Here is a 16,355-nt window from a genome sequence, read left to right on the forward strand (position 1 = left end):
ACCTCTTGAAAGCATGCCTCAACAGAGACTCACCCTCAAGCTCGTGCTCCTACCACAAAGGGAATGCAGGGAGAAAACTGCTGTGGGTGCAAAAAGGATGTAAACCAACATCCCCCCTTTTTTCTCACATCCCTCCTTTCTTCTCTCCATTTCACCCGATCACTTACTTCCTGCAGTGATTGCCTGGGGGGGGGGGAAGACCTGGTATTATGTAGCTTAATCAGCTTTTATCAGTCACTGGAAAATAAGGTTCTCTGCTGGGCTCCGAGGCTTTCACCTGACATTTCACTGTCTTACTGTTTTTCTAGGAAACACAACACTTCCTGGATGCATTGGTTTTGACCTTAAGGGTCATCTACAGTGTTTTAATTGTAATGTAATGCCTAAAGGGGACTGAAAATGGTAGACTATGAAGCATCCAATCAATATTGTAGGCACAAGTGAACAAGATTTTTGTAGAGAGAGCAATCCTCAAACTTCCGATTCAAACAGAAACTAAGCTTCTTTGGTATATTTATTTCAAAAATGAAAAGTAATTGAAGTTAACTAGATGTGTCAATTAATCTTTACTTGAACGCACCTAAATAGACTATTTTACTTGAACTAATACAGTCATCATTTGTCTTTAGTCTGACCACCATAAGCAGCATTAACGATTCAAATATACTTCTAAAAAGTGTGTGGGTTTTATAAGGCCGTGGTCTTTTATATAATCGTGCAATTACTGTGCGTGAGAAGCAGGTCTCTACAGGTTTAGTGTTTGTCATCATGATGGAGTATTTTGTTTTGATAACGTAAGTGCAGAATTTAATGAACGGTTGCAAACTGAACAACCTTGCACGACTGCTATGTATGGCAAACAATGCATAAATAATTAAGTATGTATATCACTAGCAAATTGCCAATATCAAAAAAGTCTTGATTTTGATTCAAATGAGCAACCCAAGACCATTGAGACAATGTCATATCCCCAGTCCAATCTATTTTCTTAATAAATAGAATGAAAATGAATCTGAAGAAGACTAGTCGTCGGTCAAAGCTGGTTAGCAGCTTAGGTCCGTCCTTAACCTTCTGCACTAACCTCCTTTACTTTAATCTGCAGGCAATATGGGGAGAATAGTTCGAGTCTGGAGGAGTTGTAGCATTTATTCATAAAAAAATTCACTGAGCACCCACTGCAACACACAGCTAGAATGTTAGCCGCTTGCTAACTGCAACAACGTCCTCACTTTCCATGGATGATATTGGATCGTTAATCATTGAATATTGGTCTGGAATGATGGATCATGATGACCTCCCTATAAATAATTGACGGATGCACTTTGCAGGCAGAATGGCCGTTTTTGAGCTTTATTTTAGGTTTATGTCACAAGTTTTAGTCTTGGTTGTTTTCTAAATGGATCTAAAGACAACAAAGCCAGCACAGCAGTTTATCATTCATTACATCAGTAAAGGAAACGAGTAACTGCTGTGTGGTTTTAACAACCGGCAGAAAACACATTTGGTTTGTGTAAGAACACGTTTCAAAGTCAACTTGTATCTACCAATCATTCGAGTCAAATATTGAATGTTCTCTTTCAAATTACACTATGTTGTATTTACACATGCACAGTTATTTTTCATGCAATGTGTCTTAGCTTGTTTCATTTTGCTCTGTCCTGACATTATGATAACATCATGTATTTTGGTTGCTTCACTGCAATGTTCTGTATAGTATGAAGAGTTTTGATATCACCAGGGTTTTGTCCTTTTCTTTTGAGGGGTTAACAACTTTAGTTAATCATCATGTGCGAGGAAACAAACTTCTAAAGCAGAATGATTCATAACTGTTTTTATAATAATAGCAAAACACCAGGTGGTACAATCATCCCTGCCTATTACTCACTATGGTAAGCTGCTCGTGATGTGAAAAACAGCGTATCTACTATTGCATTTACAGTAATAGCCCTGGGTAAATCCCACTAAATGCCTACGGTGTAAATGTAAAACACTTCTCAGACAAAAGATCCGAAGAGTCCATTTCTTCTTGCTTTGGAGTAAAGGCCTGCAGCAATGCCTGCCAGCAACAACAGGTTGATAATATCTGCCTCAGCTGCCATTGACTTGCACAATATATCAATATCCAGTGGGCCTAATGGCTCACTCCCCCGCATAAACAGACCAAAACCAATGCTGGGCTCGTCCTCCAAACAACAGCCGCTGACATTTGCAAAGCATCCGCAGAGGAGAGGGAAAGCACAAATGTTCCAGCTCTGTGGGAGAGCAGGGAGAGTGTGAGCCATTCCTTAAGATGTTGTTCATCTTCCATTTCTTTTTTCTCACTCAGCAGGCAGCCATTTTCCTGGCTCAGACTGAAAGTTCTTCAGCACACCTGGTTCATAGCTGGAGGCAGCGGTGGAACGTGGGGCAGAGGGAGGTCACGGTGCTCTGAGCCGGCCAAGAATGGTGGATTAACGGCAGCGTTTTATTCAGACAGACACCAAGCTCACTGCTCATTACTGCTATAAGGGGATTTCAGCTGCAGCTACAAGATCACCTATTTCTGCTGCTCTGTGTATGGTTTGTGTCAATGTTCAGTAGAATGTGCTGTCACAATATGCACATGCTAGTGTTTGATATTTTCCATTGTGCCTTACTTGCACAATGTAAAAGGAATACTTTATATGGCATCTTAACAACTACATTAATGGTAAAGTGGCATTGAGAAGATTTTTCTTACTAGAGGAACATTTTCCTAAAAAGACTTCCAGCAACACACCATCTGCTCTTTGGTTTCTGTCCTGTAGCTGAACTTGACCTCTGTTAGAAACCGGCCTAAATAAGTCAGGAAGTATTACATTTAAATACGTTTTTATTAAGTTTTTTAAGAAAATATTTGTTTTAAATCAATTTGAGATCATGATGTTTAGTTTCCTGTTTCTGGCAGCCAACAACTCAAACGGAAAATTAATTGGAATCACATTGGAATATTTGTCTAAACATACAACCCTTTAAGAAAACTAAAAAGTAAGCAAACTATCATTCAGGTTATAGTTTAAAAAATAAATTAGCATTTGAGGTGTGACACTGAAGTGACCGAACTATTTTATCATATCTGTGCACTTCTTAGAAATGTTGTAGATTATACTGTTTTGTGCTTCTAAAGCGTCTCTTTAGACATGTTTTTCCAAATAGCACCGGGGGTTTCCATCTCTCCAGGATACTGCTTATTATTCTGCTTAAAACAAAAACAGAAATCAAGTCCACCATTAAATACAATAACTTTAAACAGAGAACAGATGTAGCGCATTTGATTGGTGATTGTACACAGAGATGCAGGTGGGCATCAGTACTGGATGGATAAACACAGTGACAAGCCTTCCAACTGAAACTGTCAAACTCCAAATTCATCCCCAAGCACCTGATCGCCTAGATAAGCCATCAAATGCACACACAAGCACACACAGTTAGCAGGCGCGCACACACACAGGACAAAAAAGCCCCGAAGACTTTCATTGCTCCATGGGAGGAGACTCTACTGTGAGAGGCTGCGGTGAGTCTGTCCTCTCACTGCAGCACTCTGAGCTGTCAGCTTTTTGTCCTGCCTGCGCTGTTTTCTTACCATGTACTAGATGCATAATATGTTAGAGGCCACATTATACAATGCACTCCAATCTCATGAAGCAAAGGCCCTTATTTGAGTGCAGTGGCATATATCTGCTAAAAAAGTACAAGGTAAAAAGCAAAGCTTAGACTTAATAGAGGCTGTTATTTAATTCTCTTGATGTTGCGGAGACCAACAGAGGAGAGAAGCTATGCAGGTTTGCTACCCGTATTGGCACCGAGCACCCATCATTCTCCGAGGTCCTCTCTGCTCTGTGTTTGTGTAGAAGTGCTACTTCTGCATCTAGTATTTTATTTCTGCACTGCGAGTTCTAACCTTTGTGAATGTAAAAGAATATCGACAGCAGAAAAGGACACTCTCCCTGTTGCTCGTGGCGCATGTTTTTGTGCCACTGCTCCTGTTATCAGGCCTCTCATTTCGGAGCCAATGAGGCAGCAACACGGCCATGCACTGAGCCATGACATCACAGAATTACAAATAGAGAAGCCCTTTGAAAATTACTCTTATCTTCATCCTGCTGAGGACTTCCGGAGGAGATTTAACTATCTACCAGCGAGGAGGTAAACAGAACTCGGCAACTTTGGCTGTATTTGCTGGTTTCCCCGGGGGCCTCACGAGTGGTGGGCTGCCTTTAAATATTTGCCTTGTGTGATCAGACTGTCATTGTCCCTTGTTTCACCCTCACTTGGTAGTGGGTGCACACACACAGAGGAAGAAGGTAGGGAGTCTGCTTTCTAGTGGTTGGCAGTTGGGAAAAATGATGTTCATTCACAGTGTGGGCATTGAGGCTCTCAGTTTCCTGGGGCAGACCCTGTCTGTTAGCTTTAGGGAGGGGGGGTACCCTTTCGCCACATTCCCTTACAGTGAAACAACCCCATTGCTATTACAGAGCTGCACACCACAACACGAGCCAAGACTGACACATAGAAGTTGAATTCTGTATATTTCATGCTTCACAGGAAAACACATCAAAACAGCTTAAAAAAAAACATAAAACATAGTAGTATTATTAGTTGTACAACCCTTTGGTTCTAAATCTGTAGACCTGTACAAAAACAAGGGTTCTTAATATGTCAGCCTGTGCTAGCGGCATGAACGTGAACCTGCAGGAAAATAGAAGACCCTTCTGGAAAACTGCCAGCAGGCTTGAGCCAATGGAAGCTGATGCAACAATAGAAAACCACAAAAAGGCACATTTGTATATGTAGGTAAACGGGGCCTGTCTACTTTTCACCGGCTTAGGAAAAGCTCTTCAAAGAAACGCTATCATTATTCTGCAACAGTAATTGGGAGAAGAGGGAGTGGTGGAAAAAAAAAAAAATGTTCCTCAGATAAATATGACCCCAAGGCGAGAACTTTGCCGAGCTCAGTTGAACAGACCACGCGAGCAAAGGCAAACTGACATTCAGTCAAAAGAGCATCAAAGGACAATGAGTCAGTGAGAGCTCAGTGCAGGAGGGCAAACAACCTTTAGTCCTCTGACGCCTCAGTTTATCATGTAGCACATCACCTCCAGATATGAAAGGCATGTGTGCAGCGTAAGAGGGTGACAGCGGGCTGGAAGTGAGAGTCACAACACGACTTATCCGTGTCACACGCAAAAGCTGAAACCCATCTGGCCAATGGCTTTTCCCTCTGCACTCTCTCCCCCCTCCCCAGTCTCACTCGCCTTGAGTGGGTACAGATGTGTGATCAGCAGACACTCACTACTCTCAAGCCCTTTTTGGACCCACAAGGCTCAGCAGAGTCTGGCACACAGCTTGAAGAGCTCATGGCCAAAGTGTCACTGCACAATGTCACATCATTGGAAGGCGATTGTGTGAGGTGCTACGGCTAAAAGCATGACATTTTATCTTTCGGAGTGACGTGCAATGCAAAGTTTAGAAAAACAAATACAGCAATATGATACTTCACATCACTTATGAAACAATTGCGATTACATTTTATAAGATTATCTTAAAATAACTATGATATTATAGAGGATCATGCACTCTTTCTCGGGGAAAGTGCAGCTAACTCACACTGTTTCTTCTGAACACACTCGTCCTTCCATTCTGAAATGAGACTTCATGTAATCTAAACTACAAACAGCGTAAACAATCAACTCATATTCATTCCTGACACATTTTTCCATCTTCACCAACAGCAACCCAACTTAAATTCATCTCAGAAAAGCCAAAGACACTGGGTAAATTTAGACAACTCTGTAATGATTGAGAGGGATTTATTTTGTCTGTTTGACAGAAAGCTTGGCAGACAACTGTCCCAGTGCCACTACAGAGGCATCATCTGTATTGTCAGACAGATACAGACAAATCAAATTCAACAACGGAAATATAATTACTTCTTTCAAATCTGCATGGCGTTTTTTTTTTCTGAATAAGGCAGATTGTTGTTTATCTGTTGTGTTTTGACAGCTTGAACATGCTTCCATTCAAAACACTGTGCAACGGAAACTGATTTGCTCTATGAACACCACAGACAATGACTACTTTGTCCACAAATTCAATTCATGTCAGAATTCTGACCAAATCAATGCAAAAGATTAAAGATAATTCATATTACACGGATAATATTTGTCCTCAATCATGATCATGATACAATTATTATTATTGTTTCTCCATAACCCCTAGGGGGCTAAATGTCAACTATCCCACCTGAATCTTTAGGCACCCATACATGTTCCCCCTGCAGGGTCCATGTCACAGACTCACTCACCTCTTTCACTTTCTCCCGGCGCTCGTTGGTCGTGGGGTCGCTGGTTTTGCCGCCGTCTCTGCCCAGCGGGGGTTTGAGCAGACATCCTTTAAACTTGTTGTAACTGAAAGTATCCGGGTGGTCAGAGGAGGACGCTTTCGCAGAAGAAGACTCCGTTTTCAACCGGGGCAGAGTCAAGTCCTCCTGGGCTTTCCCCCCGGCCAGCCGCTCCTCGGTGGCCTCATGAGAGACGCTGGGTTTGCGGCTCAGGCTCTTCAGCTTGGTGCTGCTCTCTCCTTTGGCGGAGGTCATGCCCTGCTCTTTGGGTCTCTTGAGGTGCTCCCTGGCATCGTTCTCGGACCCGGAGCCAACAGTGACCGGCTGGGTCTCTGTCTTGGACAGAAAAATGCGTTTTAGTCGCACAGAGTCGGGCAAAAAGAAAAGGGCCCCAAAACAGAGTGTTACCAAACCCGAGAGAAAGAGCAGAAACACGAATTTCTGGGATAGGCGCAGACCCATGCCCGATGCCGACACACCGGGCAACTTTCGGAAAACCATTGAAACTTTTCTTGAGTCGCCGCTTTATAGGATTTTATCCGACACCTCACAGTGTTTTGACAGTCTCCACTCTACTGAGGAGCTTCTCTGCTGCGTTGGGGCATGTGTAAAAACTAAATATGCCGGATTTTAAACACACCCCCGTGACACTTACAGAGAAGCACAAACAGCCAGAGCTGTCTTTATCGCGCTATCGATTGGATCTGCATAAACGAAGGTTAGGCCTGCCTACAATTTACCAGTCATTGGCAACAAAACTCGAGATGTTTTATCTACATAACGTGATGACTGACATCAATAGATTGCAGGCTTTTAAAATGTAAAACGGCACAGGGCTTCGGGGCTGACAGATAAATGGCACCGGCGTTGTCCTGAAAGCTATATTCAACAATAACTGGATTACCAGAGCACACGCCAGGCTAGCGAATACATGCACTCTTATAAAATATAATCGCAGTCTGCCAAGCCTGTGAACAAAGTTGTGTCTCGATGCATTATCCCACGCCGTGCAAAATCGTCAATAACACATTGCCCTACGGTGCAAAACCTCAAGCGTGCAGCAGAGCATCTTTTCCTGGTCTCCGTTCAAACCGACCCACGTCTCTGCATTATACGCTCCTGAAATCACATGTACGATCGCGAGTCGTGTTGTTAGTTTGCATCTATCCTGTACAGCTGGTGGACGGAAACGCGTGTATATTCATGTCGCCTATCTGTCAATCTCATCCAGTGTATGCGCCTCCGTTTCCCCCTCACACTGGCGTCAACACGCCGGGCGAAACAAATCGGTGGATGACATGAAAGAAGGCGGGTTTTTGTCCCATGCGAAGTTATCCTAGCCCCTGATCCAAAATCCAGAGAATAAACAAATCCACAATCCAGTCCGCCGGGTGTCCAACAAAGACAGACACACCGCCGTCCGTCCGTCCGCCTGCCGTGCCTCGCTCCTCCGCCTGTAGTGCGCACTTGTGTCGCTGTGCCGCGGACGTCCGCCTGCGTAAAAAAGCGAGGGGAGAGGGCTGGAAATGTAACATATAGTGCAAGCAGGGGGCGAGGAGGAGGGGAGGGGGTGGGGGGGAGAAAAACGGTCCGTTGCTCGACAATCCAGTGGGCTGGTCGGATTTCTTGATGGATATTCACAGCAGCTTATCACAACACAGTTAAGCCGTTTGGACAAAAGCAGAGAGGTCTGAATGGCTCTGTACATTAGAAAAACCATCCGCACCCCCCCGAGGAAAATGAGCTCGTTTAATCCTGGAAAAGCTCTTAGAAACGGATAGATATACCAGCCACGGATGTCTCAACAGTCCTCAGGAATTAAATAAGCAATACAATGAGCTAAAAATATCAATTTAGTGCTTTCTAACAAGCCCACCATTCACGGTTTCGTGGGTTATTTTAGAGACCACATTTGTCTATGGATGAGATGTTACATTAATCAATGTAATATATTTTATTTTTAAATTGAACTTCTGTTATAACTTGTTGATGCTTATTTTATTAATTTGCTCATCAAGAGCTGTTTCGTGCTGGAGTTTGTATTTACGTTAACGTAACGATAAGGTTAACCCAAACATAAACATTGAAAGTGTTCCGCAGGTCGTCTGATAACAATTACCCTAGTTTTGGAGACATCCCACGATTCATCAAAGACTCTTCAACTACGCTGAAAATAAAAAAAATAGGAAGTCTGCAATGCATTAAAGAAGATTTTAACACTTATTTGTATTGTGGCAACTCTTGATTTGCCTGAAGCGTGTGCTAGCCAAAACGTTAAAGCAAATGTGGCAGCCGGAAGTGACGCATCCACCTGCTGTTTTGTTTGAGCGATGCCAAAGTTTTGATACAAAGTTTATTTTTTTGTTGTTGCTTATTATTAGGTTAAAAGCTCATTCATCCATACACATAATTAATAACAATAATTTATTATTATTATATGTAATTTTTTTCTGCATCATAAACAAGCTTGGAGAGTGGCTACCATGTTTTGTTTTGCGGAGTCATCCCACTGGTAAGGTGGTCATTGGGGGGACATTTTTTATACCAGTCTTGTAGTCTCTAAAGTGTTAACCGTTGAAGAACACGATTGATGAGTGGTTAAACTGCAGCTGAATGTTCATGAGGGATCACAAAGGGCCCCTTGGTTGCATTTTTCAACACCATTCCCCATAATGTATTGTTGTTGTGATTACAAGTCTACAATTGGCTCATTGGGTCCGTGTTGTTGTTGATTTGATTTCATCTAAAGGTGTGTCCTTATGGCAACAATGTAAACTAGACACTATTTTCTCAATGTTTCACCACATTCTGCTTCTGTCCATGGTGTTTCCCTCCTATATTACATTAATTGTATATACTGTACCTTCATTTCAGTTTAAGCAGACTACTTTAACACACTCTTTCTTTGGTTATTATGTTAACCGATTTCATGTCATGTTTGCGTGTTTTTGGGATTAAAGGGGAAAAGCCGGATGTTTATGTCCTTCATTGTTCTATAATGTCGTTGTCTTGTGTCATTGAACGGATTTTGTTTTTAACAAATACCAATGTTGGTCAAATATAGGATATACTAGGTTATGAATGATGTATGAGCAAACTCTATCCACTATTCAAGACTGTATGATAAAGTTTTGGACCATGAGTCAGGATTTGTGGTCAAAATATTTACAAGGTCAAGTATGAACTTCTTTACACTTGATTTTAGGTTTATATTTCAAATCCAACAAACTGAATCGAAGCTAAATCTCATTGTATGCATTGCATTCCTCTTTTATGCATCCCCAGGACTCAGTTGTGTACACAGGAAGTTTAGAAAAGCGTGTTTGCATATTGTTTACATAAGCAGGATAGTAGCTAAAGTGTAAACACAGTGTTTTCTCAGTATTAAATAAGATAGATGGGCCCATGAGTTGGCCATTACCGAAGAGCCTGCACAGCACTATTCAACTAATGCACCTGAAAGCAGAAATTAGAAAATAGAGGGCTGATCGGATTCAATGTTGGTCTTTAAACGTCGCAACCCCGCGACCTCTGCTGTTCCTTACAGGGTTTTTGTCATTGTGTAGTCCAAAAGCTCCTCGAGGATACCCCAACAATCAGTATATTCAATGTAGACCATCAGTGTCATTGACTTTCCTGACAATGCGTGTGATGTATAATGAACTCTTGATGCGCCTTAAGACAGAGATCTTCCTCTTTCCTTCCCTTTGTCTCCTTTCCTATTGTTCAAATAATCATTTCAAAGAATAAGTGGATATTTTTCTTTCTTCCAGGCAAAAAAGTTGACAGTATTTTTTCTGTGAAACCCAATATCTGCCCTGGTAATATAAGCACATGATTAATTTAATTTTTTGATTTGCGTCATGAAGCTCCTCAGGCTCTTTTTTTGTCAGGTGCATAAGGGGGGACTAGCTAATTTTAAGGTAATTTGTACGGCATTTGACCCCACGTCTTTACCGCTAAGCTATTTCCCTCAGCAGCCCTAATTGCCTCAGACTGGTTGTCTGTAATTTACAGACCAGAGGAGGATGAGACAGAACTGTTGAATTAGCCTTTTTCCTTTTCTGATCCAAGAGCATTTCCTCTAAAAGTAGGTATCTTCACTGACTAAAGGACAGTTTGTAGTCTGAGAGAGGGGCTTTGTGATGGCTCAGCGTCTGTGTGGATTAAGGCTTTCGAATTGTACGTTTCGTCACTATATGAACTACAGCATAAACCCAGCTGCCTCTTTATTTAGCACACCTGTACGATCAAATGCAATTGTTCTGCATACACATGATGCCTTTAATGTTCAGTTTTTTCAGTAACCATTACCTTATATGTTTTAGCATTTGGTACATATTTAGTGGTGGTGTTGTAATGGACTCAATTGAATTGAAAGTCGATTATAAAAGCTTTCATGCATCTACATTTGTAGGACCAAAAAATGCAGCAGAGCACCAACTTTAACATATCCTTTAATTTACCCAATTCTGACCAAGTAAAAATACAAATGAACATTATAATCTTTGTAAAGGTATGATTTATTGCAGGGATATTGGAAGGCATGCCATTTTTCACATTCCTAAAAACTTGGCCTCTGATTGAACATGTTGCACAGCTCCAAGAAACAGGCATACCAATGCTGTCATCACCGACCATTAAAAACAAAACACAATTTATGGATTATTCATATGTCGATGCAGATTCAATCTAAATGTAATATCAACTTTTGCCTTGTTAAAATAAAATAACAACAACTTAATGGACATATCAAGTTAGTTTTTCTCAAAAGGCCAAGTTACACATGAGTCGTTGAGCTTGCGTGAAGCTGCGCGGCCGCTGACAGCCTACTTTATCACAAAGATAAATGAGAAATGCAATACAGTCTCACCACTACCAACAAGCAAGGGTGAAATCCAAGCACAGACATTTTCAACGGAAAACAAATGGTTTATATAGGTTCACAGCTCCTCCAAAGGTCCTTCATATATGCTGTGTATTCATCATACCACTGAAAATAACTGCTGTTGTCCAGACACTGTATACAATTTCACATCAAAAATGTGTCATTTCTGGTGACTCTATGCTGTTCATACACACACACACACACACACACACACACACACACACACACACACACACACACACACACACACACACACACACACACACACACACACACACACACACACACACACATTTCCTCACATAGAATACATTTGGGGATAAAGGCTGTGAATTTTCTCCCATTTTTCCACTCTTGTATGTGATAAAACATCTCAAACAAACACAACTCAGAGGAGTGATGAATTTTTCCTTCACTCTTAAATCTGAGAGTTTATTTTAAGTCTACACTGTTGCCAAATTAAATCAGGGTTCTTACACTTACGAAGGACTCTAAAAGTATGCAGGGTGCGGCTTAAAACAGCTGACTGTCTGTTAAAAAAATCTGCAGAGGGTCACAGATTGTAACACGTTCTGTGATCCATAACCATTTCTGCTCTTGTATTCAAAAATTCAATTCTGTCCCAGCCCGCACTGATGTTTTATTCATCAAACAAGATGCCAATGAGAAAGTCCATCTCTGTGTACTGCTCACTCCAATACATCAAACAGCAGGCGGAGATGTATTGGTCCATGCCAGCGTGTCCAGATTAATAATGTCACCGTGCCCCGTTATTTGTTTCTCTAAGCACCGCTGCAAAGCTTTCTCTGGCATCACGAATCATGGCTCTGCAGGACGTTTGATGTGGGGACATAAATTCCACAGATAGCTTTTTGGGGATGGGGTGCTGACCCTGGTGCATGATGTGAGGGATATATCTGACTCAGCGGACTGCAGATGGGGACCAGATTGTAATCCTCCATAAATTATGGGTCACCTGACAAGATGTGAGTCTGGCAACTCAATCATGAGGTGTCTGATGAGATATCTCCTTAGCTTATGATGGTAATGGTTTATTGAAGCTGTAGTCCTGCTGTGATGGAAAAAAGGCACTCAGACCCTTTTCCATGGCAGAAGTATTAAAGGCACATTTTGACATACTTAGTTAAAAGTAAATATCCTGGATTTGGAAAAGTATTTAATTGAAAGAGCAAATGTTTGATCAATCTAACGTAGTAGAAGTTTAAAAGTAAAAAACATAAATGTTGTGTATTGCCACTCAGTCCTGACATGGAACTTCAATACAAGCCCATTCAAGACTCTCCTTGGTCCTATTTTTCCGTATTAGTTGAAGTACCTAATCTATTTTAAAAAGTGTATTATATGGCTTAGGTGAATAGTTAATTCTGAATTGGTGAGTTTGGACCTTCCAGAGCTGCTAAGGAGTAGCTACAGAGTGTTGCTAAGAAGAATTGAGGGATCATGTGTAGTCATTTCAATCATCATCATCAGAAAGAAGTCCGGTAAAATTAACGTCAGCTGTGGACAAAGCATTTCTTTACATTCATCAGAAAACAACATGGAATACTGTCACCGCAGTGTGAAGCAATGCAATCATTTTTGAATTTGCGTAGGGATCCTGATCATCATGTCCGTGTTTTCATCGATGACTGCCTAGCTGCACATTTGCTGACACTTGGTTATTTTGTTAAAGTCCCAATCTGCAAAGTAAATGTATTTTTCATTTAATAGTAGCCTAGTGTAGATATTTCTCTGTTGTGAGGTAGAGTTGAAGTATACAAAGTCAACACTCAAGCACAAGTTACTTAACATTGCAATTAAGTACACTACTTGTGTAATTTTACTCCACCACCTGAATCTAACCTGGTCTAAAGTTGCATGGTATCCTCGTGTCTCTCCTCAAAATAAATAGAATACAGCTCAGATCGGCTTCTGTGCAAATAGTTTCAGTGGAACAATAATCTCAGTATTATTGCCTTTCTGAAGTTATATTTGTCTGCTCCTTTTATAGACGGAAACAAACTGCTGTGTGCATGCGGCCCTCGAGTGAGTCGTCTCCAGTAGTCTCACAGTCTAAGTATTTTCAGAGCACCAATCGGAATATTCAGTAGTGAGAAACAAATAGTTCAAACACAACAATTAGCAATACATTGGAGCTGGTATATGGGCCATGTAAATGAGAGTGGATGCAATAGCAAACACACCATTAAGCTGATGGAATGGGGCCACAGGAACCCTGACTCCCTCCCAAACACACCAATTAAACATGCAAGTCTGCTTTTAGTGTACTAGCCATTCCTGAACATTAAAGTGAATAAGTAGGGGGATAATCATGATGACAGCACTTGTTAGTGAGCTGTGTTAATGTATGGCCACACAGTGCCATCTACTGGTGTTTACATGCAGTGCAAGCAGAGCCCTGAGATGTAATTGAGGATGCATTTGTGTTAAATTCACCTTTCAGTCAGTTGTACCAACATTTAAACAGAATATAAACACCAGCACCCAAATTTGTAAAGCAAATAAAAACAAAACCTCCTTTCCGTCATGTATTCAGAGGTGACTGAGGGCCAGACTGCTCTGGTATTAAAAGCAAACATCATTATAATATGTAAAGGGCAGCCACTCCAAACATCGAAAAGCCATCAGTAGAAAATAAACAGAACAGCCCTCATGCAAACAAGACCAATTTAACCGGCCTTACCGTGGTGAGAACCCAGTTTACAGACAGATGAGACCTGGTTATTTAGCTGAGGCAAAATAAAAGTAAATAAACAGACAGTCCATTTGAAAGGCTTTCAGGCACACTTCACACCAGGGAAGGCTATTAAATCTTTGGCATGAGTTTAATGTGTGTTTATGCCACTGTGAAAAAGGACCCGTGAAATCAGAGTCAGTTAATTAAATTCTGCTTGCAGCTTCAGATTAATTCACAAGAGTAGTTATAAATACATATTCCTCAGTGCAATATCAGATTTAAACTTAATGGGTGCAGAGATGAGATGCTGTAGAATTAAATGTGTCCCAAATGGCAGTTTTTAGTCAAAGATGCTTAATATACTTGAAATTGAATGGAACTTTTACATTAAGTGAGATGAATCGGGTCTTTTATGACACGGTTCCAAGGGAAACAGATATATATATAGGAATGAAGTATTCTCTGCAGCATTGTTGAATTAGGTACTTTGTGCAGATGTTTTTTGTAATTGTGTGCACCTCTGTTGAGATGAGTGTTCCTTGAAGAAGTGGTTCCCGAACGATTTCCATCAGATGGATCAAAAGGATATTAAAGAGGAAAGAAGATTAGTATTTGGACTTCCCTTAATGCTCTTTTAACCCAGTAGAAATAATAACTCTTTGGTTGAAGATCTGACAACCAATTATGGTTGTTCACCAGCCAAACCGGTTCGGAAACACTGGCTTAAAGCTCACCGATTGGCCAAATACGCTTATTTAGTAGCTAGTTAACAACAAGACTGAACACTGGGAATACAGCTACTCAGGCTCTGTGTAAAGGTTGCAAAATCACCTCTATAGCTCACTACCACATATTATATGCAAAATATCAATCCAAACAAAACATATTTTACAAAAGGGGGGTTGTGTGCAGGACTTTTTCTTGACAGGGCCCCATTAATCCCTGAAGCGTCTGCAGGTGCCAACTTCATATTTACTGCACAGAAAAGACAGCGTTACTGATCTTCCTATTAACCTCTTGGCAAGAAAGCTTTTAGTGTTTCCAAACATCACAAACTTTGAATTTTTTCTGCGTTAAATGTGGCCACTTGACCCCAGGGTTGGAAAGACAAGATAGGTCATCCAATTTAAAAATATCTCTAAATAAATAAAGCGATGTTATTTTAAGACTCAGAGAACATTTCTCACACACATTACCTTAAGATAGTTTTTTTATCCGTGATGTTGTAGATTTAAGGATGGGACCAACTCTTGTCTCACAAACACACTTTAGCTTTTGTTTACTTGAACTGTTGTTGATCTGCGAATTTAAGCTTGTTTTACGCTTTTGGCTACTTACTGTTAATTCCTCTGGATGAGTATCAGCTAAAATCCCCTACAAATGCAAATACATAAAGAGGATTTCCAGCCAACAACAATACTGGTAATTATAGTCTCAAATTAAACTCTTCAGATGACAAATGAACTTGGCTACCCAGAGGCTCTGCTAGATCGAATGCAACAACTGCCAAGAATTACAACGAGTGAATATTATGAATAGGGCATATCCATTCCAGCAGAAAATGTGGGTGCTAGGCCAAGCTGGTTAAGGAGCACATGAGTCATTGTGATTCAACATTTAACAGATAATAAACACACAGGGGTCACATAGCAGCATATCTCACAAGTCCCATGCAAACTGTCACACTGCCTTTAGCCAAGAAATGTCCTTAACAAAGCAGATACTGAGGTTATTAGACTCACTAAAACTCAACAAACTATCCAATTATAACATGTCCGCCAGATACACAAATCCAGCTCTGTGTGTAATGCTTGCTCATTCTGTTGTGCCTGTTTTCCTAATGCTAAATTATTTCATTGTATTGCGCAGAACTCTCCCTTCTGGCCACAAAAGGTTATTGCAACTTTGTTGATCTCGCAGGAAGGTTGTTAGTGTCTTCCTCTTCCTCATATTATTGCCTAAGGGCACACCAGCAAGAGCACACATCTGCAGAAGTACTGTACTTTTACAGTTTTGCCTTCAATTGATCTATTCATTTACATTATACTTCAATATCACGGCATTTAGTCGACAGATTTAAAATATGAAAAAACAAGTACATGCTGTATAATGCATAGTATCAAAAGGTGTACTTAGCCAATGGAAGGGAAATGAACTACAGTATGGTTGTAGATGCACCTGGAAGTAACTTTGCAGTCAAGCTTTATATTTAAAACAAAAAATGACTAACAAAATATAGAACACAAGGATTTTAGCCTTTGCAGACCATTTACAAGCACAGAAACACACTAAAGGAAACGGAAACCCCCCAAAAGCATTACAGGGCCTTTTAAGAACACTACACTAACTTGTATCATTTGGTCGAAAACAATAGAAACATATTTCGGGAATGATGAGACGTTGACACATCA

At 40.8% G+C, this 16,355-nt stretch overlaps 1 protein-coding gene across 2 annotated transcripts in view; it reads right to left on the bottom strand.

Moving 5' to 3' along the window:
- LOC134861636 (mannosyl-oligosaccharide 1,2-alpha-mannosidase IA) overlaps positions 1–7,845 on the bottom strand; it is a 169,284-nt gene extending 161,439 nt beyond the window's left edge. For both annotated transcript variants that reach the window (XM_063878974.1, XM_063878973.1), the window contains exon 1: positions 6,323–7,845. In XM_063878974.1, coding sequence (XP_063735044.1) covers positions 6,323–6,859 — 537 coding nt within the window. In that variant the 5' untranslated portion in view covers positions 6,860–7,845. The remainder of the gene's footprint in view (positions 1–6,322) is intronic.
- Positions 7,846–16,355: the final 8,510 nt, after the last annotated feature.

Source organism: Eleginops maclovinus, chromosome 3, assembly GCF_036324505.1.
Source record: "Eleginops maclovinus isolate JMC-PN-2008 ecotype Puerto Natales chromosome 3, JC_Emac_rtc_rv5, whole genome shotgun sequence".
NCBI classification, from domain to species: Eukaryota; Metazoa; Chordata; class Actinopteri; order Perciformes; family Eleginopidae; genus Eleginops; species Eleginops maclovinus.